Source organism: Carassius auratus, chromosome 13, assembly GCF_003368295.1.
Source record: "Carassius auratus strain Wakin chromosome 13, ASM336829v1, whole genome shotgun sequence".
In the NCBI taxonomy this organism is placed as follows: Eukaryota; Metazoa; Chordata; class Actinopteri; order Cypriniformes; family Cyprinidae; genus Carassius; species Carassius auratus.
In genome coordinates, this window is record NC_039255.1 from 23,427,832 (window position 1) to 23,453,064 (window position 25,233).

The 25,233-nt window shown below is 37.9% G+C and overlaps 1 protein-coding gene across 3 annotated transcripts; it reads right to left on the reverse strand.

The window, feature by feature from the left end:
• LOC113113058 (uncharacterized) lies at window positions 1–23,939 on the reverse strand. 3 transcript variants are annotated; one of them, XM_026279205.1, is made up of 19 exons: window positions 23,214–23,939; window positions 22,038–22,142; window positions 21,820–21,929; window positions 21,649–21,691; window positions 19,698–19,823; window positions 19,493–19,591; window positions 19,032–19,253; window positions 15,495–15,632; window positions 15,242–15,379; window positions 15,000–15,122; window positions 10,906–11,133; window positions 8,954–9,091; window positions 8,642–8,746; window positions 8,012–8,106; window positions 5,673–6,066; window positions 5,166–5,588; window positions 2,968–4,515; window positions 2,625–2,715; window positions 1–921 (listed from the first exon to the last, which is right to left on the reverse strand). In XM_026279205.1, exons 1-19 carry the CDS (start codon window positions 23,685–23,687, stop codon window positions 302–304), a joined length of 5,220 nt encoding a protein of 1,739 aa, XP_026134990.1. In that variant the 5' UTR covers window positions 23,688–23,939; the 3' UTR covers window positions 1–301. The 3 variants fall into 3 exon arrangements, with proteins under 3 accessions (XP_026134990.1, XP_026134991.1, XP_026134989.1); XM_026279206.1 differs by having other exon boundaries at window positions 5,673–6,051; window positions 23,208–23,939; XM_026279204.1 differs by having other exon boundaries at window positions 23,208–23,939.
• Window positions 23,940–25,233: the final 1,294 nt, after the last annotated feature.

The window sequence follows — 25,233 nt, forward strand, 5'->3', positions numbered from 1 at the left end:
CAAATGTAAAGAAACGTTTATTCCGTATTAAAATGGAATAATTTCAATTTTCTTGTTTTTGCTATTTAACTAAATGTTTAAAACAGAACAAGTAAAACCTAAAATCTAACACGTTCTTGCAAAATACTTGATACGCATGAATGGAAAACAAGTCTGCTTTAATTCTACACAGGTTGTGTAACAATCAATTCTGAAGTAACAAAACAACAACAGAGGATATACAAGAATGCCATGGCACTGTACAAGCTAACATCCGCGTCAGCTGAACAAAACAAATGACTGTTACAGGAATTTCCTCTTCTCAAACTGATGGGTCAGATGTCTCTGTCTTGTTAGTCTTACGCTCCCATCTCTCCAGGAAAGCCTGCAGGTTCAGATTGAAGACATCGATACCCTTCCCCGAGAGGTGAATCCCATCTGGCCTGTAGACTCCCCCATCAAGCCTTATGTTTTTGTGTATCAAACTAAAGCCACCGAGTTCTTTCATCATTTTACATATGGTCTCATTAACGGCCATGCGGATAATGTTCATTCCTTTGCTGTCTTCTGTACCCCTCCAGGACTGCCGTGAAAGGATGCTGGACCACACAAACAGGCATTTGGGGAATATGGTCTTCAGTGAAGACAAGTCTTTCTTCACAGTCTCAACAAAGGCCTCTGGATCCGTCGTGCTTATGTCATTTCCACCCAAGTGGATTATAAGCACATCAGGTTCGGGCCACTTGTCTTTGCGCTGGAGCAGCGAAGGTATAAGCTGTTGCCACGTCATGCCCTGCACGCCCTTCCACCAGATGCGCACCGAGTCTGGATGCATGCCCAGCTGCACGCCGTACTCAGGGGAAGTAGCCCTCTTCTCGGCCCAAAACACAAGAGAGTGGCCAAATATCCACACATTCTTTATCTCATTGGGGGTACTTTTACCTGTAAATGTGTTACAATATAGAGTGTACATTAACCTCAACAGGCTTGGCCACATGAAAAAGTCTTTGATGGTCCATAATCTAACATCATTTCAGGACTTTCCAAGTGATGCTTATAACAGAACACCGGATCCTAATCCTGACAAGCCTCATATAATTTGGACAAACGAGTTGACGAGGACATTTTTTTTATTAAAAGTAGGATTTATCTCATCTACCATCTGATCTGCATATATTATTTTGTGCAAACGCATGTCTACACTGAAAGTGACAGGCGTTGAGCTGACTTGAGATTGTCAAACTATACTCTAAATCAGAGGTAAATCCCAATTTATTTTCAACAGAAATCTAGTGGTGTAAAAATTGATTTAGCATGATAATGCTACTTTTGCTACAGCTGCATATGCCTAGGGATCGAAATCACCAAGCCTCAACTTCAAGTAAAGGCGTCACTGAACATTTTGCAACAAATCTATTTTATATGTGGCCCCAAGTGTTACATACATCCAGTGTACACATGGTGTAGGGTTCCAGCTTGCTCTCAACAAAATCACTAATCAAAAACTATTACCACTGATCACAAAATAACCTAGATTCTACTCTCAAGGTCTGTTATTCAAAAATAGACATTAATCTACATGTCAAAAATGCAGTTTCCTTATCGCATGACAAAGGAAAAGATTTCTTTAAAAAGGCTTCTTTTTTTTGGAAACAAAGGTTGTAAAATATTGGTAATAATCCTGTTTGCAGGGCAACTAAAAAGGTAATTACATTTGAAGTAGGGCTGCACGATTAATCATATTTTAATCTCGATAACGATATCCACATTTCTCGATTAATTAAAAACAATCGCCACGATATTGGCCGGTTTGTTATATATGCTGAAACGTGTTTTTAATTTGGCATTTGTGTTATCTTGCATTGCTAACCAGTCTTCACTAGCGTTCATGCTGGTAGTTGCCAGATAAGTTTTCTCTCCTTTTTTTTCACAAGCCATTTGTGTTACCAAATGTGCCATGATCAAACTTTCACTGAGTTTCAATAATGGATCTATTGTGTTGGAGGAATAAAGGTACTTTTCCTACCTCTGATAATACAATGGGGAAAAATGTTGGAATTTATATGAAGGGTTTGTAAAGTTTTTACCAGTTTTGGTGTTGAAAATGGCATGGCAATGTTAGTTTTCAATGTGTATTAATGATCTTTGAGCAAATTTACCGTGCGATCTGAGTGGCTTTTTCCCATTTTTGAACAAATTGTCAGAAAATGTTATGGGAATACAGATGACAAAACACTAACCAGAACCATGAGTTCTGTATTATCATAGTTGGTCAAATAAAGTCAGTGTACAGTCAGTGGAGGATGGTTAAAGGACACATTAAATGTTATTGCATTAGCCTAAGCTGGTTGACTGATTTTAGTTGGTCATCAAGCCCGGTCTTTGCTGCTCAGAGAGGTTTTGATCACTTCCTAAGCTGGTCAGGCTGGGAGACAACCAGCTAAAACCAGCTTGACCAAGCTGGGAGACCAGCTTAAACCAGCTAAGTTTAGACTGGTTTTAAAGGTGGTTTTTTTTCAGCAGGATAGAATTATCGTTATTAATAATCGTGATTATAATTTTAATCGTGATAATAAGTTTAACCATTATCGTGCAGCCCTAACCTGAAGTCAATAAATGCCTGAACCTAAAGAAAGAAATAATACCTGGAGCTGAATTGGGATTCTGTCCACGTGAACGCTGGGCTTCCATTTGCTGCTCATTCTTCAGCTTCATTTTCTGGTTAAACCGTTCAAGCTGCCCAGAGCACAATTATATAAGAACAAAACTATGACAAAATGGTGCTTAAAAACAATCAATAGATTTATCACTGGTTCAGCATGCGGATGCACTCATAAGCTAAAGACAATTAGCTCATAGCAATTGTCCTTGGATAGCTTTTGATATTTGCATAATTACAAAGTATTACATTTTAAGTATAACATAGATATTAAGAAATCACTAAACAAAGAATTACACATTTGAGAAGTTTGAAGAAAGATGTCATACCCGTTCCTTCTGCCTTCTCTTGATTTGATCTTCTGTTATGATAACAGGCCCTGTTTGAACCATTTTAATTTTTGTTAGGCACCTAAGAGGCGTTGTTGTTGTTGCTGTTATAGATTCAGGTGGGTTTTCACTAGCCACTTGGTTAGAGTCAGCAGAGGGCATTGTAGAGTGGAGAGGGTTGGAGGTAGGCGGAGGAACATAGGGAGGTGGCATGGAGAGTGGAGGAAGTACACAATATGGATTGGCCATTTGTGCAGTGTACCAACTATAAGCAGGCATCATATGTGGTGCCATTGCTTGGTGACCAATAGCATAAGGAGATGAAGGTACGGTGCTATAAGGGTACAGACCAGGGACCATAGAACCCCAAACATGTTGACCACTACTTTGATATTGCGAATATTGTGAAGCTGAAAAGGCGGAAATGCTGTAATTTTGGGCATACTGGTAATAGTTAGGCTGAACTGTGGTTCCAGTGGTCACCGGTTGGTACGAAGCTTGAGAAACTGCGGTCAGCTCAGGTTCATCAGGATCTTTATCATCGGTTGCTGGTTTTAAATTAACTACCGTTCTCTTAATGCTAGTTAGGTCTACATCTTCCACTTTGTGCTGGTCTTTATATTTTACAGCGTCCTCGTAGCTCATGTAAACCTTACGGCTAGAGGACTGAGCTGGGGAAACAGAACGAAAGCTTTCGGAGTCTGAGGAATGTGCCCTACTACTACCTCTTTGCTCAGTTTGACTCCCTAATCGCTCCCTTTTTTTTTCAAAAGAGTGAGAAGACGCACTATGAGGTTTTCTCATCTTACCATACAATCGCTCTTGTGTCCGGTCTGCTAATTTGCTAACCTCTGCTGTGTCTAGCTGAAGTCCTATTGTTTGAAGAAGACTCTGAATTTTTTCAAAGTTCTCTGACTTTCTGACTTTATCCTCACTGCTTTCGCTCCAATTTTCTGAAACCATCGGACGGTCATTGTCTTCATCTTCCTTAAAAGGATCGTATAATTCGTCCCTGAAGGGTGTGTTTCTATCTAATTGTGGTTGAGTGGGTTTCTCAGTGTTCATTAGAGCCAGATCCTTTCTAGCTTCTTGAAACAATGAGTTAACAACACTGGTGTCTGCCTTGTTGAGAGCACTAAGGAAGCGCTCCATTTGAGTTGTAAGATTGCGCTTTGGATCTGATGGTGAAGTCTGACTTGTAGAAGGTTTACTGCTCGGGGAATGGTCATGAGGCAGGCAAGATGATGCCCCCTGTTGGTCTTCCTGAGAAATGTTGGAAGATTTCTGGTCATGTAAAGACCTTGAACTAGACGCCTGCATGAGTGACTGTGGGATAATCGGCTTGTTAAAAGGGGGTGTTTCAGTCTTCTGTGAGGCTGCTGAAGACTCATTCATAATCCGGTTGAATAATCCCAAAGTAACAGGATGAATGGGTTCTGGATTTGAGGACCTGTTAATAAATGGGAAAGCTGCTGTCTTAGAAGATGGTTTTGTAAAAGAGTCATCCTGATGTGGCTGACCATATTCATCAACTGAGGTTGTGTCGATCTGCAAAGCAAAAAATGCAATAAATATATATAGTTTATTATTTATTTATTTTTTAATTGCTGTAGTGGTAGGTAGCTTGCCCTTGTACAACTGTACACACTCTGGCTTCAAAAGTGCTTTTCTAACATTGAGCTGAAAGGTTACATGGATCCAGTTTCCATTATGGTGTACATGACCAATAAAGCACGTCCATCAACACAGTTCTCCTGCAAAGAGTTCAATACACCAGCCATGCTGAGAAGTTTGGTAAATGTACCATATTGAACTTTGTTGGAAATGCTGCTGGTACTGTACTTCCCATGCTCCAAACCATTCAGTCAGATGGTGGCAAAGCACTTTTTAATAGTATTTTTATAGCCCTGCTGGGACATTCAGCTAGAACCAGCTTCAGGTGGTAGCAGGTTCGAAATGTTTTCTAGACGCTCCAAACTAGCCATTTTGTGATCAATCTGATCGACTATAGATGAATGGGTAAACCTAGGTCAAAATCAGACCTGGGAGAGATTCTGGGGTTCAGAATCTAGCCAACTACCAGCAATCATTCAGCCAACATGTTTAAAAAAAAAAAAGAAAAAATAATTTCACCATCTCAAGCTGTTTTTCCACCAAAGAGAGCTAATCCATACAATACCTTTTTCCAATGAACAAACCTGAGAAGTAGGAATCTCTGAATGTCTCTTCAAAATGGACTTTTTGGGTTGAAAATCAGGTTTTATCTCGCTGCTCCATGAGTTCCCTTTAGACATTATAAATTGGTTTTCGGTGTGAGAGTCAAACTCGCATTCTGCCTCCATTTCCCGAACAGCTCTGACCTTCTGTTCCATGGCAAACATCGCTTTTTTGCGTACTATGAACTCACTGAGATCTTCTAATTGCTTCCTTTTTCTCACCAATTCTGGATCCTGAATCTCAGTTAAAGATGTCTTCTCAGACCCTGCAGTGGTCAAAGTCCTCTCAGCGGTACTTTCAAACGTTGAGTAGTCAGAGCCAAAATCACCAGTCTGTTGGGGGTATCCTATTTGCATCTTTTGACTCTCAACAAAAAAAGCAGCATTTTCCCTGCTTGTAGACGCCTTAGAGATGATAAAACACACAGTGAGATATGCAGGAGAAAATAAAATATATATTAAAACCTAGGAGTCCACGTATAAACAAACCTGAGATTGAGAATCAGTGTGAGGTTCAGACTGTTTCTTCAAGATGGACTTCACTGGTTTTAGGTCAGGCATCCAAATGTTCTCATGATGCACATGCTGATAATCAAATGTTGTAACACTTTTTCCATCCTCGGGTTCAATTTCTTTAGCATTTTGCTCCATAGCGACAATAGCTTTCTTGCGTGCAATCAACTCATTGAGTTCCATTAGCTCTCTCCTTTTTCTTAATAGTTCTTCTTCTACAGGGCTTCTGCTGTGACTCTGGCTGTATCTCTCTTCATGCTCCTCGCTCCAACCGCAGCTGTATCTGTATTGGTCGTCACTCCTCTCATGGCTGGAACTTCTGTAGTAACTCCTACTTCTGTCTTGGCTCTGGCTTCTGTACCGATTATACCTACGTATTATTCAGCAAAATAAGATTTTCATATCATAGTGACACAATTTTGTGTTGCAAAAATGAGTACACCCTCCTTAAAGTTACTGAAAAAAGGGTATAGGTGAAAGGCTAACAGTTAACTTTATTGAACCAAAGCTTTTAATGCTAGTAATTTCCTGCCAATTAAAATTGTTATATAGCCAAGTGAATCATACTCAGACTTAATACCAACAGTAGTCACTTGGGAGAGAACTGCCAGGTGACATATTTCTTAGCATAAAAGGACAATGGTACAAGAGGAAAATCAAATTATTGTTTTAAGTGTGAAAAAATACAGCAAAAGTAGCACCGACATTCAAAAACAATGGACTTGTGTTAAGGCTCCTGAAATAATCAGGTCTTCACTTTAAGTTTTCATTTAGTGTTGAGTGGATTTTTGTTAGAAAAAGAGCAGGAGAAATAACACGCAAGTGTCTCAGAGCCTGCAAAAGCTATGAAAAGATTAACACTTATCTCACAGAGTAGGACGCAGCCTGCAGAAGGGACATGCATGGCTGTTTTCACCACTAGAATTGTGTACTGCTACAAAGCAAAATAAACTAATTTAACCTCTTTAACTAATTAACCATATTAAAAAAAATTGAGACTTCTGGGAATCCATGCTTTTGTCTCAAGAGACCAAGACAATAATTTTGGATCCAAAAGCATCCAAAATGTTCTGGCGGTGCTGGAGGAGGAGTACAGTGAGGAGTACTTGGTACCCACAGTGAGGTTCAGTGGTGGTAAAGCTTTTCTATAGGGATGAATGAGCACTGAAGGTGTGAGGGAGGTGTGCTTTATCAATGCTGGCATGAACTCACACACTACTGTGTGATATAATACAAAAACTTGAAACCGAAGATGCTGCCCTCCCCTTATTCCCTGCATTACTGGACATTTTTTTCAGAAGGACAATGAATATAAAAAATAAAAAAAATGTATGCATTTAGCAGACGCTTTTATCCAAAGCGACTTACAGTGCTTTCAGGCTATCAATTTTTACAATCATGTGTTCCCGGGGAATCGAACCCCCAACCTTACGCTTGATAGCACAACGCTCTACCAATTAATATTATAGTTCCCAAGGTGAAAGTATATTTTGTTGTTTTTATTAAATGTCTCTTTAATATGTTTAAATTTTGCCATCTTTCCATGAATTATAATAGTTAATAAGATTTATTATTTAAAAAACACTATATATATATTTTTATTCTTTTATTTATTTTACATAATTATTATTATATTGCAGAAGCCATACTAGATTTTGTATTTGTGAAACTTACTTAAAGACACTGTATGCAATTATTTGACTGTACTTCTGCATAAAAATACAATAATTTAATAAACAACTCAACATTCAGTTATTCTACTTAGAACTGTGGTTCCATGTCAGAATGTCTGTTTTGATCGGTGTGATTCCACCCACTGATACTTAGCCCAATAGTACTGACACCCTGGGTTGCCATTTGGCGGAAAACAAAATTTGCAGCCATGGAAGCTAGCAAATGTACTCGGTGAGAGATTGCAGATTCTGTCGGACCAAAAAATCCTCAGAATCCAACTAAAAAGCTATATGACCAGTGGAATATTAAAAGGCAAACGAATCAACTCATCATCTTACATTGTTAGGCTCGTAGCTTAACATTGTCAGTTGAGCTTACCCATTACATACAGCACCTTTAAGATTTCCTTCCGTATTTCGCTTTTGCTTCAACTCTCAAAGCCAGAAAAAAAACTCCTGTACTCCTTGTGAAAAGTTTTAGAGCACATTTTTGCAATGATTCAAATCGTCTTACTTCTACCAGTCTATGACAAAAAGAAGACTGTTTTACTCTTAGACTTACTGTCAATGTAATGGTGTTCCAATTAAGAACATCTGCACAATTAACTAATGCACTGGCCTACTTACTCATGATTTACTTACTCTACATCCATTGATTCACTGCCATTGTCCTCTGTTTCGACCACATCCTTGATTTGGTCTTTCGGATGGTTCAGCAATTTGATAGTCATTTTCTTCTGCAGGCAGCCAAGCAAATATGGCAGAATACATATTTAGAGATCAACCAAGCCATGGGAAATGACTAATTTGAAAACAATTTATTATATAAACCAGGGGTTGCACTGACAATTTGTTTAGTTCTAGTTACTACTAGTCATTATTCTGCCATGCAGCCACTGGATCTTTGCCAACTACTGTAGTAGTGGATCTCATGATTTCAATTAGACTTATTCCATCCAAAGAATAAGTCCAGCTGCATCCCAGTGTTGTTGCATATCCTTCATTACGTTCCCCCAGACCCAGATAAATATATTCATAATTAATACAAAGATTAAAAAGAAAGAAAGAATCCTAAGTGTTAATAAAACCATTTTACAGGCACCCCTAAATAAACTAAGCAAGTGGCACATGTTTGATCACTGATTCTGCAGGGTGTTGTGTTTTAATAGATATTGATCCACCGACTAATTTTTGGACAACTAGTAAAAACAAGTATCTGTGCAAGCCCTAGTTTATACATTTTAGAAACAAAATAAAAGTTATGTACCGCACCTTCTCTTTTACTCCAAAGGCCTCTAATTTAGGTGCCGATGTGAAGACGCTTTCATTCAGCCTTCTTATCCTAACAGCCTGTTTTCCTCCTTCAGCGGCTTGACTCTTCAAATAGTATAACAATTACATCAACAAAGAGCTTGACTGACATAAGAGCGACCAAAATGTATCCTCTACTTTTCCAGCAAAAACCAAAGGCTACAACAGTGAAATAAAGGGCAGGAGAAATCTAGCAGTTTAGAAATGTTCATGGACAATATTTGTTACAGTAGTGACACTGAAATGACGATGTTTCAGCGGCTGAAAACTTACCGGTACTAACGTAAATTCAACCTTCTCAGACAACGTGAGTTTGGTGTCCTCCATAACCTCGCTTATGTCAAAAAATATCTGCGGGTCCTGTGGAGTCTTGATGTACCCAAAATTATCACCCAGCTTGACAACAAGCCCCTAACAAGACGGAAGCATGTCATGAGCAAACATAAAAATGTGTCTGAAGTTATAAATTACCTTTAAGAACATATTTCTGCCAATCTTGTTCCTGGGGATCTACTTCTCTGAAGTTCTTCTCCAAACCTTATCAAACTGAACCAACTAATTAAGATCTTCAGGAGAACAGGATACTAACAGAAAGGTGTGTTTGATCAGGGCTGGATCTGAACTCTGCACTCCAGGAACAGGATTGGGCATCTGTCTTAGGCCATGTCCACACGTTTTTAATTGTTTTTAATAAATGAGTTTACTGCCACCTGGGAGGTCAACCAGGTACTGGCATTGGAGTCGGCTATTTGTGTGTCTCACATTCAAAATTAATGCAATGTCTATATTTTTTTTATATAACGGTCAAACTGATTTCTTGGACTATCACGGCCACACTGTGGAATTAAAAATTACCACATTTGTGTGGACGGGTGGAGGGCCTGGGATCAGATTCTTCTACCAATGCTAAAATGCACGGATGCACCAAAACTTCGACCACAGAAGTTTTTTTGTGGAAAACCTTTGACAAAAATATGAAAACTTATGAAAATCTAATATCAGAAGCTCTGGAGAAAAACGCATAAGACACTTATTCATAGTCTCAGCCTCAGACGTCATGCCCACGGACCGTTGACCAAACGTCTGATGCATATGGCACACAAAGGAGGAAACACTTTAGTTTCAAAGTCATCGGATTGGTTGAATTAAACAGGATTCACGGGAGACGTGTGTGTCACGTTCTTTAACGTTCAGCCTGGAAATAAAGATAACGTGACACTTAACGCCTTCACGAAAGAAGAAAGCCGTCATGTTTACAACTGACGTCGAACGCTTATCAGTATAAACGGTGATTGGTTGTTCGACATGTCGGTCACATGGCCATGGGCTTTGGCCATTGAAGGTTGCCATGGATTCCAGCCCTCAGTCGTCAGTCTGAAGGTCTGGCTATGCAAGAATACTTAATAGTGTAATAGTGAATAATAGTGTAAATGGACAAATTAAACCATGACTGTAAAATCAGCTGATATTTCCAAGTTCCTGGCCCACAGAACATTATGAAGGGATACACTTGATGTCCTTCAAAGAGTGCATTGGTGAATTTCAAATTAACATCTATCAGTGGGAATCAAAACGACTCTAGAACTACCAGTATTGTAGAAAGCTTATATTGGTACATTTTTTAAAGGCTCAGTAACTTGGTCCCAAAGTAACAGATTTTTAAACCACACTAGTCGCATGCATTTGATTTTAAAAGCAAGCACAGATCACTCCGTGATCATTAAAATCCCAGGAGGTTTCTTGAAGTGGATAGGGGTGTAACCCTGGCCAAATCTCCATGGACCTCCATCAAAGACATCCTATTTGTCCTCATTAGCTACATCTCATGTGTTCAAGTGCACTATGGCTGCCATCGTGTCATCCAGGTGGAAGCAGTACAATCAATCATTTTATCATGATCTTCATTTCAGTGCATCTCCTGCAATCATGTTTTTTTATATCAATTGATGCCACCACTTCTTTTGTGTCCTATTATGCAATCTACTTGAAGACATCAGTGTTAAAGAGCTACTGCACAATACTCTTCCTACGGAAGCACAACGACCAACAGTGCAACTATGCAAAACCTGGGCTAATTTCATCGTTGAACGCTGTATCATGCCAATTTAGGATATGGTCCAACTGCTAATCAACTACTACTTTAAAACAACTACCTAAATGCACACTTAACATCTTGTAAGCAGTGTCCAAATAACCATGGATGGTCACATCTGCAAGACACTTACTAGCTTACGTTGCTCTTCAGAGTCTGTCTGGAAGGTTTCTGGCAGGATCTCTATGTTGTCAGCATACTCCTCCTTGGTCACGCTGTTGGTGAAAATGTTGAACTGGACCTTGTCACCAACCATCATGGTGGCTTTCGTGATCACGTTACCTGACCTAAAAGATAACTGCTTCTCTGTGCCCTCCACTGTGGTGACCAGAAAACCCAAACTGGGCTCTTGATTGTCCATCTGCTCAAAAAGGAGAAAATAAATGAATAACCGGAACATGACTGATTTGAAAAAGGGTTCTATGATCAAAGAAGTAAAGGACATTAAAACCTTCTAATTTGGTTCTGTAAATAATTACGAAACCATCCATTCATCCTTTAAATCCAGGCGTCGAGATTTTGAAGCAAAATAAAGTGCATCATAAAAGTGCTCCACACAGCTCCAGGGGTTTAATAAAGGCCTTCTGATGTGAATCGATGCGTTTTTTTCAAGAAAAAGTTAAGTGAATTGACGTGTGGCCCAGTGTTAATTTTGACACGAAATTTTAATTTAGTTTTAGTCTTAGTCTTTTGACTATAATTCTTTTTAGTTTTAGTCAAGTTTTAGTCATCTGATTTGTTTTAATTTTAGTCTTATTTTAGTCGACTAAAATTGCTTGGTATTTTAGTCGACTAAAATTGCTTGGTATTTTAGTCGACTAAAATAAGACTAAAATCAATAACAGATTTACTAGACAATTTTTTACAGCTGGTATAGGAAACAAACTTAACCAAAATATATAAAACACAAATTCAACTTTATTTCAACACAACTGTGTCTTTATTTCGATTCAAAAGCTTTTATGCAGCAACAAACACTGTCATGATAATGTAAACAATAACTAGCTGCCAATTGACCATCAATAAAAGAAAAATAATGTTAGGTCCAGGACCTTAAAGCTTACAGCTGAGCTGAACAATAAGTGCATACATTTAAAGTAAATATTTAATAAGTTGGCAGCTAGGTGGATAAAAAAAGTAACAAGATTTTATAAGGTATTCATTTGTCTAGCAATATTGTATGTTTTAAATACTACATTATTGCTAGATTTGTATGTATAATGATAGGATGTGAACATTCATGTTTCACATGACTAATATAGAAATATTTGTGATATTGTCAACAAGTAGAACATTATAAAATATACTAAACATTAGTATTAATCAAATGTATTTATCATGATATTACGTATTAGTATTGTGCTCGCATCTAATTTGAAGAAGGGGCTATTTTACAGTACTTTTCAGTTCGTAATATTTAATGCTACAACATCTACGCACTGCACTATTCCAATTTTGCTTAGCTCAATAAACAAAAGAACATCGTTGTAAAATTACATTTCAGAAAATGTCCGGGTGGCTCGTCTGTTAATGTCTTTTCAAATTGGTTGTGTTCTTGCCACGAATGAGCGCTCTGCGTGCTTTACACTTTGTTTTGTTTTGTTCGTCGTCAAACGTGAAGTGAGCTGTGGACATTTTGTCGCTCTTTTAGACAGTAGGGACTTTAAGCAACAGCTGCGAATGGAACGGCTACAGCGACCGGAAGTTTGCCGTCACACCGCTGTAGCCAAGAACGTAAAAGTCACTAAGCAACGGTAAAACAGAACAGCGCAACGCAGCATTAATTCATTTATTGAGATCCAAAAAAATATATAATTTAAAAAAGCAGGAGAAGGATTGCTTTTGGCGTTAAATGACAATCTTTTGTCAGAAGAGGAGTTTTTAATATTGTATGATGTAAATAAGTCTAAAAACATAACATTTATTTACCTAACCTCTCACGTTGTAGCGACTCCGGCAAATCAGCTGTTCTCCCGTAGTAGACCGTTAAATTAGAACGTCACAAAGTAGCAGTTAAATTCGCGCAGGCGCAATACAACGCCAGAATGCCGTTGCCGTTCCACCAGAGGCTGTTGCTTAAAGTCCCTATCACCTCTTCGAATGCCGACTTCCCGGGAGCTCATAAAAACTGGAAACCTTCGCTTCACGTCTCAATGAGTCAGGCTCTGATTGGTTCTCTTCTCTCATGCAGTCTGTTCTTTTTTGCCGGTTCTTTTGCTCATTCCTCGCATCTCTCCCGTCTGCTGATTTGATTTTCGTCACAGTCTATTTTCGTCTCGTCCTTTATTCGTTGACGATAATGTCAATCAATTTAGTCATAGTTTTAGTCTCCATCAGTGCCTTCTATTTTAGTTTTCGTTTCGTTTTCGTCGGCAAAAATATATTCGTGACGAAAATAATGACGAAAATATTTAGTCAACGAAATTAACACTGGTGTGGCCAAGTATGGTGACCCATACTGTGAATTTGTGCTTTGCATTAAACCCATTCAAGTGCACACACACACACACAGTTGTGAACACACACCAGGGAGCAGTTGGCGATTCGGGGTCATGCTCAAGAACGAACTGATATGACGTCATTTCGAACTATATCAGGCCGAAATGAAATTTTGAGTTCAGCAGTTTGAAACAGCTCACCAAAGCAAACTTTCTGGGGGAGTTCATTTAGCTCCTAAGAACCTTTGAGCTTCTATTGGTCCGTATGCAATCTGTGGGTGTGTTCTGAAACTCCGCCTTCTTTGATGCACAATTTTTTTTCTCGGTTCATTCGTCTTTCTGTGTAGGTCCTACAGGAGAGCAACATCTCTCTTAATAATTGAGCTGCACAAATATATCCTCACCTGTACTATTGCTCGCGGAGAGACTTAAAAAATTCTGAGAAAATTTTTAATTCCTAGAAAGAAATTGAAACAAAGCTTGGTGTCGACTATCCAGAGTTAAACAAAAAGCCACGCAAAAAATCATCCAAGTCAAGTTTTCCAAAGCCATGAAAAGAATGAAAGAGTAAAGATAAAAGGTAGCAAGTATGTTACACCATACTGCTGCTGCTGTTCTTTCAATAAGTGAATTTCAAGAAAATAGGCCTACAACAAATTAAATGGCAAACGAATATACAATAATATATTGTATATATCAAAAATACAATACATTTTGTTTTATCAAAAATAAATCATGATACCATACCACAACTATAAAAAAAAAAAGTGTAACAATTTATCCAGTTGAATAAAATAAATGAACGCTAATAAATATTCTTTTGTCTATAATATTCTGACGATTGGTTCCCGTCTTACAACTAGATTGCCAACAGTTGTTTATTTCATCGTTGGTTTGTTTAGGGGATTGGCGCGAGCATTGCAACACGTTTTTACATTAATCTACACTCCACTTCTGACAATCCTGAGACTCGAACCTGACAAGTCCGACTCTAACCATTAGGCCATGACCGCTCGTAAAATAAATAATATCGATAATCTCTGGTTAATAAACTGTAGCTTCGGCTAACTGTCGTACATGCATTCATGAGAGAGTGACGTTCCAGCGGATGATGGTGGACAGGGGTCTCCAACCTCCAACTTTTTTAGCAGGTTTTTAAATCAATGGGATACAACTCATTATTTACCTCACATAGAATATTCTTGCAACCCGGTTGCAACATGATTACGGGGTTGTGAGCTGGTGGTTGGGGACCTCTGATGTAGGACGTACCGTAAACTCTGGTGAGATAATGCTAGCCTCAACAGAACCAACCAACAGTTAGTTGAAGCTTGAGACAGTGATTTATAAAGTTTTAATATGGATGTTTTTCTACAAAAAAATTTATCGATTCACTACAGAAGGCCTTTATTAACTCCCTGAAGCCATGTGAATGACTTTTTATGACGGACAGACGCACTTTGTTTTGCTTCAAAATCTGGACCAGCATTCACTGCCATTATAAAGCTTGGAAGACCCAGGACAAATTTTAATATAACTCTAATTTTGTTCATCTGAAAGAAGAAAGTCATATATATCAAAGATGGCTTGAGGGGGAGTAAATCATGGGGTCATTTTCATACATTTCATAAAAGTGTCATAAACCAGCATTAGAGTCTTACATTATTCAATACATGATTCAAACTCCAGGACTAGTTCAAATTTTCAATAAGTTGTATGTTATAAATGCACTGTACTGGTTTTAATGAGATGCTGTTTGAGTTCGGATTGCAGGAAGGTGAAAGCCTACCACTTTTTCCTTGCTTGGGCTTTTCTTTGGGACAATTTTTATAATCATCCCTTCGTATTTCTCACTGCTTGCGTCAAAGGAGACTGAATCTTGAGAGCCAGCCTTCATAGTCACAGGCTTCCACTGCAGATAAAGATGTAAAATCAACAAAAGTGAGCATGTCCATGAGTAAAACAATTTCCAAACGTTTTCTCCAACAGGACAGCTGAGAATAAGCAATGCCTTTTAATAGCCTTAAGTACCTTGTCTTTGCCAGGGGTAGTGCCAGACGTACGGTCCTTTGCGCCAGAAATATTTTCATTGCCTTTCGCTTTTTGATTAAAGTTCACAGAGCCCTCAGGCAGCTTTTTGAGTCGGACAGCCTTCTTGGTGTCATTCACCTTCAATACACAGCATTTGTATATGAGGAAGCTTTGAATACAATCAAACGTTTGAATACAAAGAAAGACGCCATGTGTTCTACTGGCGAAAAAACAACCTAAAGATTTTACTCACAGTCAAAACGGTGAGCTCCACTTTATCCATGACATTCAGCTCATCATCTGATAACTTGTCAGTAGCAGAAGCCTCGAGGTTATCGTGTTTCTCTGTCATGATGGTAAGGGTTCCATCACTCTTTTTCATAACCACACCCTGCCAACAATATAATGAAAAATGCATTAATTTTCAGAGGATATGAATAGTGTTTGTCTGTGTAAAAACCAGAACCATGATGCTAGAGTGTTCTGACTGGCAACTAATTTAATGTAATCTCACACTTATCCTCGACAAACCTCATGATTTTGAGAATAATTAACGTTTAGCACAAAGGTGGATTAAACTCATGAGCACAATGATATACACATTCAAAAACAAAATCCTGTCACTTGTTGCATATTGGCTGGTTAGGACAAAAACAGATCAACATATGTGACCCTGGAGCACAAAACCAGTCTTAAAGCCTGCGGGAGGGAACTTTTGACGCTCTAGCGGTTAATAAACAGAACTGCTTGCGTCTTGCGGAAGAACATCGTAGCCGGAACTACTTCTCTCTGTTTATGTCTATGAAGAATCACAAAGGTACTGGGTTACTCCGCCGCGGTGCCCCCGAAGCAATCTAAAATAGTCCGAATATAAACACTTATTATAGGTGCACCCTAGTGATTCAGGACAAGCTAAAAACACGGTTTGGAAAATGGATTCATGGTGTACTCGCTTATTATATACATTTTTCTACATTTTGAACACAAACAAAGTTACGGACCGCAGCTCTGATTGGTTGATTCTTATTGGGAGCGGATGACTTTCTGCAAATGGCAATAGGACACTGGGAGGAGCCAGAGGAGCTTGATTTTTTCACAGATTATCTGTCTCATATTCTACTGTCAGGACATAATGACAGGTTTAATAAATATGTAAAAAATATTTTTTTACAAAAGTTCCCTACAGCACCTTTAACCTCCTGAGACCCTATAGATTGCCTGTTGTGCATTTTAGAATTGTTCTTGCTATTTGGGATATGTAGGACCTAATAAGTATAATACCTAAAATTTGTTTTTGTACAGGAAGTAGTTTTCGCAGAAAAATATGTCCTCATGTGAGGACAGTGGGTCTATCTTAATGTGAAATGATGCAAAGCAGTTTCGTTCACTTTGCAAGCACAGATGCAAATTGCCTGTCATGCATCGCACACAGGATTTTCCAGTGCAGCCTTGTGTTCTGCATTCATGTATTTCATTCATAAGTTATGTTATGTCCTCCGTATAGGACATCGGGACTTAATGTCTTTAAAAAAAAAAGGAAAAGACATGAATGGAAATGAATAGGCAAAAACTATTTTTTTAAATCACGAATACATTTTTAATGTTCAAGATATTTTATTTTATTTTTTTTAACCAAACTTTGTATAAAGATCATTCTCAACTATGGTAAAACATAATGATTCAATATACTATTTTTCTTTCTGCAAAATGTGTGTTAAATTACAATTAATGGGTTTTCTCATTATATACAATGTATCTATAAACTAAATCTAATTTGCATATTAATGTGTTTTTGGGGCAACATGTAATGAAAAAAGACGTGTAATAATGGGAGTAATAATTGACAAGATTTTCATAATAATTTATAATATTTCATAGAATATTGAAATATTATTTCTTTCTCTCTTCATTTGTTATGTCTCCAAAAATGCGTAATAAGCATGCGTTTAGTCCCGGTGTCCTCATCTGAGGACATGTATGAAATCAATGTCCTGTTTAGTAACAGAAAGTCATATTTTGATTTGAAACCCCATAACATATTTCTGAGATGTTGATTTATGACACAGAATTTAAAAATTAGACAGATTTAAATGATAACTACAATATATTATAGAAATATTATCATATTTCTATAAGAGTGTCACTAAATTAATTTCAGACATTTTGATGACCAAGGAGAGGGAGTGGTCATGTGAAACATCCAATCATTTGGTATCTCTGAAAAGCCCTGAATGTGCTCTGTACAGGACATCCAGATCTAAAACTGTGGCATGAACAGACTCAGAGAAATTCACAAAAATATAATGTCCTCATATGAGGCCACAGGGTCTCAAGAGGTTAAGTCACTGGAATATATTTTTAGCAATAGCCAAAAAAACAATGTATGGGTCAAAATTATAGATTTTTCTTTTATGCCAAAAATCATTAGGTATTAGGTAGTAAAGATCACATTTCATGAAGATATTTTGTAAATATCAAAACTTAATTTTTGTTTAGTAATATGCATTGCTTATAACTTCATTTGCACAAATTCAAAGGTGATTTTCTCAATATATGTATTTTTTTGCACCCTCGGATTCCAGATTTTCAAATAGTTGTATCTCGACAAATATTGTCTGATCCTAATAAACCATACATCAATGGAAAGCTTATTTATTCATTCATTTATTTATTTATTGAAACTTAAAGCTGCAGTAGGTAACTTTTGTAAATACATATTTTTTTACATATTTGTGAAACCTGTCATTATGTCCTGACAGTAGAATATGAGACAGATAATCTGTGAAAAAAATCAAGCTCCTCTGGCTCCTGCCAGTGTCCTATTGCCGTTTGTAGTTACTGACTGCTCCCGGTAAGAAATCAACCAATCAGAGCTGCGGTCCGTAACTTTGTTTGTGTTCAAAATGTAGAAAAATGTATATAATAAGCGAGTACACCATGAATCCATTTTCCAAACCGTGTTTTTAGCTTGTCCTGAATCACTAGGGTGCACCTATAATAAGTGTTTATATTCTGACTATTTTAGATTGCTTCGGGGGTACCGCGGCGGAGTAACCCAGTACCTTTGTGGTTCTTCATAGACATAAACAGAGAGAAGTAGTTCCGGCTACGATGTTCTTCCGCAAGACGCAAGCAGTTCTGTTTATTAACCGCTAGAGCGTCAAAAGTTCCCTACCGCAGGCTTTAAGACTGGTTTTGTGGTCCACGGTCACATACAAAAGACTTGTTAAGACACGATAGGGAAACAAAAATAAAGCACAAAATATCCACTTTATTTTTAATATAAGAGCGGATGTTGCCATTAATTTGCACATTCGTGTTACGGCTTTCATAAAAAAAAATAAAAAAAAAGGCAAACAAATATAAACATGTAGAAAAGTTATGACTTGAGAAACAGCTTAGAAGCCTTAAATTCTAATCTAAGCAAACTAAAACAATCTTTATATGATATAATATATACTCAAAACCTCATCTTTATGTTTAATGACATTGCTGCTCAAATCTTAATGTCCTGTTCTCACTTTGTCCTGTAATACTGCTTCACTGTCACCTTCACTCTGGTCTAGACAAAGACGTGTGTCTAAGAGTTTTGTCTTTCTTTACTCGGGCAGTAGAACATTTTCCAAAATCATACAGAAATCAGCAACAATGCCATTTTGGTCGAGATGCATTCTTCTCTATGAAATAAAAAGAATGAACACTTACAAGCTCATGCCTTCTGGATAAGCATATAATTGATATCCTACACTTTCACAAGAAAAAGGTCAGTGGAATATGACGGGACACGTACCATCTTCCTGATCTCTTTAGTGAGGTCAAAAGTGTCTGGTGTTTTTGGTTTGATGTTTGTGGCTCTTTGTTCCTTGGTAATAACATTCGTCAGCAACTGGAACTCCACCAGATCATACAGCAGCAGAGTCACACTGGTGTCCGCCTTTCCAAAGGGCACTTCAATTTGATTCGTAGAGATAAAGGTCCTGATGCAGCCAGGATTAGCCTCCTTGACGTTGTCCTTATGAGATACACATTGAGAGAGATTTTTGGATACTTACAACTCTATACATTTTTAAAGCTTGGTACTGCATAATCTCAACCAAAGACTTTCTATTCTCAGTACACACATGCTGACTCTAGAGAACATTTTATTACATTTATCTAGGTATTTTCCCTGAAACGAAAGTGAATGGTGACCCTTGAGATATAATGAAAGGATATCTTGCATATAATTACTTAAGGGAGGGTTTTACTCACATCAGGAAGGGTCGAGATAACTACGCCTTCATACAACGTAGTGTCAATGTCTTCTGTTCCTCCTGGAGCCACCTTCATGTCAACCGCACAATCTTTTCCCTGACATCACAAGCAGTTATGGTCAAAAGTGAGGACATTTTCTATTAACATGCAAAATGCTTCAACTGATGAATTCTTTTTGCACACATGATATAGAAACACTTACCAGGTTTTTCACTGCTGTGAAATGCACTTTGACCCCAGGCACCAGGTGAGCTCGGTTTCCAAAAAAAGCATCAAATGTAAAAGAAAATTTCTTCAAATCCTCCCGTTCAATGAAACCACAATTATTCTGAGGGGAAACCAAAAACAGTGCGATAAAATTTATATTATATTTTTTTTTCAAACAATGCAATACGTTTTAAAACAAAGTGTAGCAGAACAACATTTTTAAATAGTAAATCTTAAAAGGAGGACCTATTATGCCCCTTTTTACAATATGTAATACAACTCTCAAGTGTCCCTAGAATATATCTGAAAAGTTACAGCTCAAAATGCCTAACAGATAATTTATTGTTCCATGCCAAAAATGATCATTTTTAAACAGAGCACAAAAACGTGCTGTTTCGTGCATGCATCTTTAAGCGCCCCTTGTCCAGAAGAGGTCTGACTGTGCTTTACAGCTTGTGCCTAGGGCAAAAATCATAATCTCGATTATTTTGGTCAATACTGTAATCACGATTATTTAACACAATAATGAAGGGGGCCATATAGCCAAGACTTTATATGAGTGATTTATTTACAGATAGTGATACATATCAAACATGGTTGCTATCATCATTATATCTGCACTGTTTACTTCACTGGTTTGCACTCGATCTACCATGTGCTGCTTTACTTGTCTTTCTTTTTACATGACCTACTTCTATAGTTGTACTTTATATTTTATTATCTGTATTTAATGTTCAACTGTTAGTGTTATCTGTATGCACCAAGGGTCTGAGAGTAACACAATTTCACTTCTCTGTGTGTATGTACTGTACATGTGGAAGAATTGACAATAAAGCAGACCTGACTTGCTTTGACATCTACATTGTAGAGAACAGCATAATTTCAAACAAACAAAAAGTCCTCATAAAAATAAAAAAGCAAAAGGAACAAATACTATAGAATAAAAATATACAAATTAAACAAACTGTGCTTTAAAGTTTATGCAAGTCTCAAGCAGTATGATTATTTCATTGATTCACTATACCTTTATTATTAATGTCTCATTTCAGTTTAAGTTTGGCTTTAGTTTTGTATTAATTGCAGTTTATATGAAAAGGTTCATGTAGCAGTAGCATGGTACAACCTACTGCAGAAATTAATAATCAAATGTAAAATAAAATGATCTTTAAATGATGTTACTGATTTGCACGGGAAATTGGGCTTTTATGGAGGAACGAAAGCACAGCGCTGCAAAAGGGGGAGGAATGCGGCACGATAATAGTTTTATCTCGATTATTGGATTTTCATAATCTTTGGAGGCCAAAATCGAAATCGAATTGTTTTTTTCGATTAATTGCACAGCCCTACTTGTGCCTCACCTAATCTCTACCAAAAGAAAACCTCTGTTTGGTTTTGAATATCATGTCTACCCCAGTCCAATCACGTGACACTGCAGGACATCCTGCAAGTTTATTATTTGCATGCGTTTTACACCCATTTAAGTTTAAAGCTGTGAAAAGCACAGAAGCTGGCTGGCAGACAGTGAGTCATATGAGTAATAAACTATGTTCTCTTTCAAGTCTTATTGCGCTTAAACTGTCAAAAACACACAAGTTCACATAAACACAGTCAGATATATCTTTGAACATAAACAGTTGAGAAAGAAATCGCATGTGTAGCCTTTACGAGATCTGTTTGACAGCTGCGTAATATATTATATCTACTGCAATGATTTATGGGGATTAAAAAAAAAAAGGAGTGAGGGGATTTTTACCATTATAGGGTGATTGTGTAAACACTGCCAACACACATTTATGTTCATGGAAAAGTCAATTTTGCACAATAGGTCCCCAGTGTTATTCTACCTTTAATAGCTCCAGGTTTATCAGATAAAGTGCAATATGGTGTCTAATCTAAGGTCTATTATTTATTATTAATATAATAAAAAATATATGATTAATACTTACCCCAATGAATGAAATTACTCCCAATGAGCGTCCACGAGGAGCACTGAAAAATACAAACAAGCATACAATCTTTACTTTCTCAAAACCACCACTGATTTCCAGCAAAGAGGCCACACAGGACAAACACGGAGGTGGCCAAATAATAAAAACTAAATATGACCATCAAATTACTTTGCAGAAATGTTCTTGAATGTTGACATCTTTGCTGCCATCGATTTATCGATCTGATCTTTTTTCTTCAGGGGCTGGGGTGGACAGTCTTTCACGAGAGGAGCCATGCTCTGAAACATGAAGCACACCAGACACACTGCATTGCAGATCTACAACACATGACAGACTTATACAATAGCAATCATTTAATATGAAATTAAATACACGGGTGAACTTACAGTGGCATTAAACACTTGAGTTGGTGCCTGTACTTGACCTGGGCCCCGGAAATCAGGTGGCGGTGGTCCAGCAAACCCTCCTCTATCCCCAAACATACGATTGCCCTTATTTAAATAACACACACAAAAAAACTGCTCAATACTATATTAAGCTATTTGAAAAATGTTCATACTATGAGCTTTCAGAGCTGTTTGTCCTAACCAGCTCTACCAATCATAACAAGCCTAAAGTCAGGACATTTACACTTGGCAACATCAAGTGACTTCTCCATCTGGTAACCGATCGGATCTCTATTTTTTAAATGCTTTGCGTATTTGTTTGGTATAAATTGGTCTATTTGTTCTTTTTTTTACTGACTGTTCACTTGTCTACTGTGGTATTGAAGTATTATAGTGTAGGCTACTTAGAATAATAAACAGAAACAAAACTTTAATAAACGGAAACAAAATTTCGATATAATATAAGTGGTATTAAATTTAGTTTGTTCACAATGAGGGTAAAATGTCATTTTCTTAATTGTGACTAACTTTTTATGTAATGCTAAAACACTGCTGATCACTTTCAGAAGTTGTAGCGATGCTTTCTTTTCCAAGAAAGAATGTGAAACATATATTGGTTCAATCACTTTCAATTGATTTTACATACTTAAGGCAGTATCATATTTCATATTAAATATCACATTATTTCACAAGGTATTGTATATCACATTTTCATGCTGCAGTAAAAAAAAATATATGTTTTATAGGTGAGCAACAACTTGTGTGTTTTTGACAGTTTAAGCGCGCCAGCTTCTGTGCTTTTCACAGCTTTAAACTTAAATGGGTGTAAAATGCATGCAAATAATAAACTTGCACGATGTCCTTCAACTTTAATAATAATTATTATTAATGTAATTTAATCGCAATGTGGCTCTGCATTAGTTGCTCCGTTAAATATGCTAACAGTACTTTTGCAAGAATTGTAATTATCTAAGATGTTATGTTGATATTTGAGATAAGCATTGAGTAACTGCTGTTGAGTCAGGAATAATTACCGATTTAAATATTTCACAAAAGGAGCCGTTATAGAACTGGCATCGTAACCAGAATTCCATTCCTGATTCAAACACTAGGCTTTGATTATTTGGAGATAGTTGACCAAATGGCTCACTAGACTAAACATGCACTTACACGTACATCCATTTGTGGCTTGTCATCAAACTCTGGAGAATGGAAACGCGGTGCATATTCAGGCTCTGGACGGCGAAAGCGCGGTGCTGGGGGTCCGTTCCCAAACTCTTGATGAGGATGGAAATGTGGATCAGGTGCATCAAAAAGCGACGGAATGTCATGTCGGTCGGGAATATCCTTCGAGTGATAAGGCTCATCGTCCATCATGGATCCCTGCGGTTCATGCATTAACCCTCTGTCCCCGTCCATGCTGTCCATGAACCTCATCAGTCGAGGGGGTCGAGGTCCGAAGGCGCGATGGGGCGCAGGAAACCTCTGTCCAGGGCCCATCGGGCGGATTGGAGCAGGACCGCGAAACCCGCCGAAAAGAGGAGGGGGTCTGGGTTGCGGAGGCGCTGTGGGCCGCATGCCATGTTGTGGTCGTGGTCCTGGAGCTTGAGCTGCTCCCGGTCCTTTCAAACGCTTGCGGTTTTTCCCCATTTTCCAAGAGGTTGCGCCTACTGGTCAGTAACGTGACGTACAGCACTTCAATGTGCGCACAACGATGAGCATATAGGAACCGTTTACGTCACACCAATGGAAATAACAAAATAATAAAACTGTTAGAATACATTTAATTTGAGTTGTGTGCCACTCACGTGACGCAAACTAACGCTTAACGCTAAGGTCCACTGCACGAACTTACTCCAGCAACAACACAAGCATCAAAGAGAGCCAAATCGGAAGCGGATATGACACAATTGATTCAAAATAAGAGTGCAGAAAAAGTAGCACGGTGTTTGATTTTTATATAATGTTATCTGAAGTGTTCTTTCATTCACAAATAAATAAACAAGCAAAGAAATAAATAAGGTAGCATAAAAATATAAAGAAGTCTCTAAAGTAAAAATGTAGATAATTTACAAACAGATAATTCATAATAGATAATTCAGTGACATGACAATAAATAATGTGTCAAGTCAAGTCACCTTTATTTATATAGCGCTTTAAACAAAATACATTGCGTCAAAGCAACTGAACAACACTCATTAGGAAAACAGCGTGTCAATAATGCAAAATGATAGTTAAAGGCAGTTCATCATTGAATTCAGTGATGTCATCTCTGTTCAGTTTAAATGGTGTCTGTGCTTTGAATCAAGTCAATCGCTGTTGATGAAGTGACCAAAACTAAGCAAGCCAGAGGCCACAGCGGTAAGAAACTCCATTGGTGACAGAATGGAGAAAAAAACCTTAGGAGAAACCAGGCTCAGTTGGGGGGACAGTTCTCCTCTGACCAGACGAAACCAGTAGTTCAATTCCAGGCTGCAGGCTGCAGCAAAGTCAGATTGTGCAGAAGAATCATCTGTTTCCTGTGGTCTTGTCCTGGTGGTCATCTGAAACAAGGTCTTTACAGGGGATCTGTATCTGGGGCTCTAGTTGTCCTGGTCTCCACTGTCTTTCAGGGATGTAGAAGTCCTTTATAGGTGCTGATCCACCATCTGGTCTGGACACGTACTGGATCCGGGTAACTGCAGTGACCCTCTGATCTGGACACAGACTGGATCTGGTGGCCACGGTGACCTCGGAATAAGAGAGAAACAGACAAATATTAGCGTAGATGCCATTCTTCTAATGATGTAGCAAATACATAGAGTGTTATGGGAAGTGTTCCCGGTTCCGGTTTACCTAATTAATGCAGCCTAAAAACCCTTTACAGATTTGGATATTAAAAGCATATTAGTATGTTATGTGTAAGCCAGGTTAAAGAGATGGGTCTTTAATCTAGATTTAAACTGCAAGAGTGTGTCTGCCTCCCGAACAATGTTAGGTAGGTTATTCCAGAGTTTATTCCAGGTGCCAAATATGAAAAGTATCTGCAGCCCGCAGTTGATTTTGATATTCTAGGTATCATCAAATTGCCTGAATTTTGAGAACGTAGCGTAAAGGAGCTCATTCAAATACTGAGGTGCTAAACCATTCAGGGCTTTATAAGTAATAAGCAATATTTTAAAATCTATATGATGTTTGATAGGGAGCCAGTGCAGTG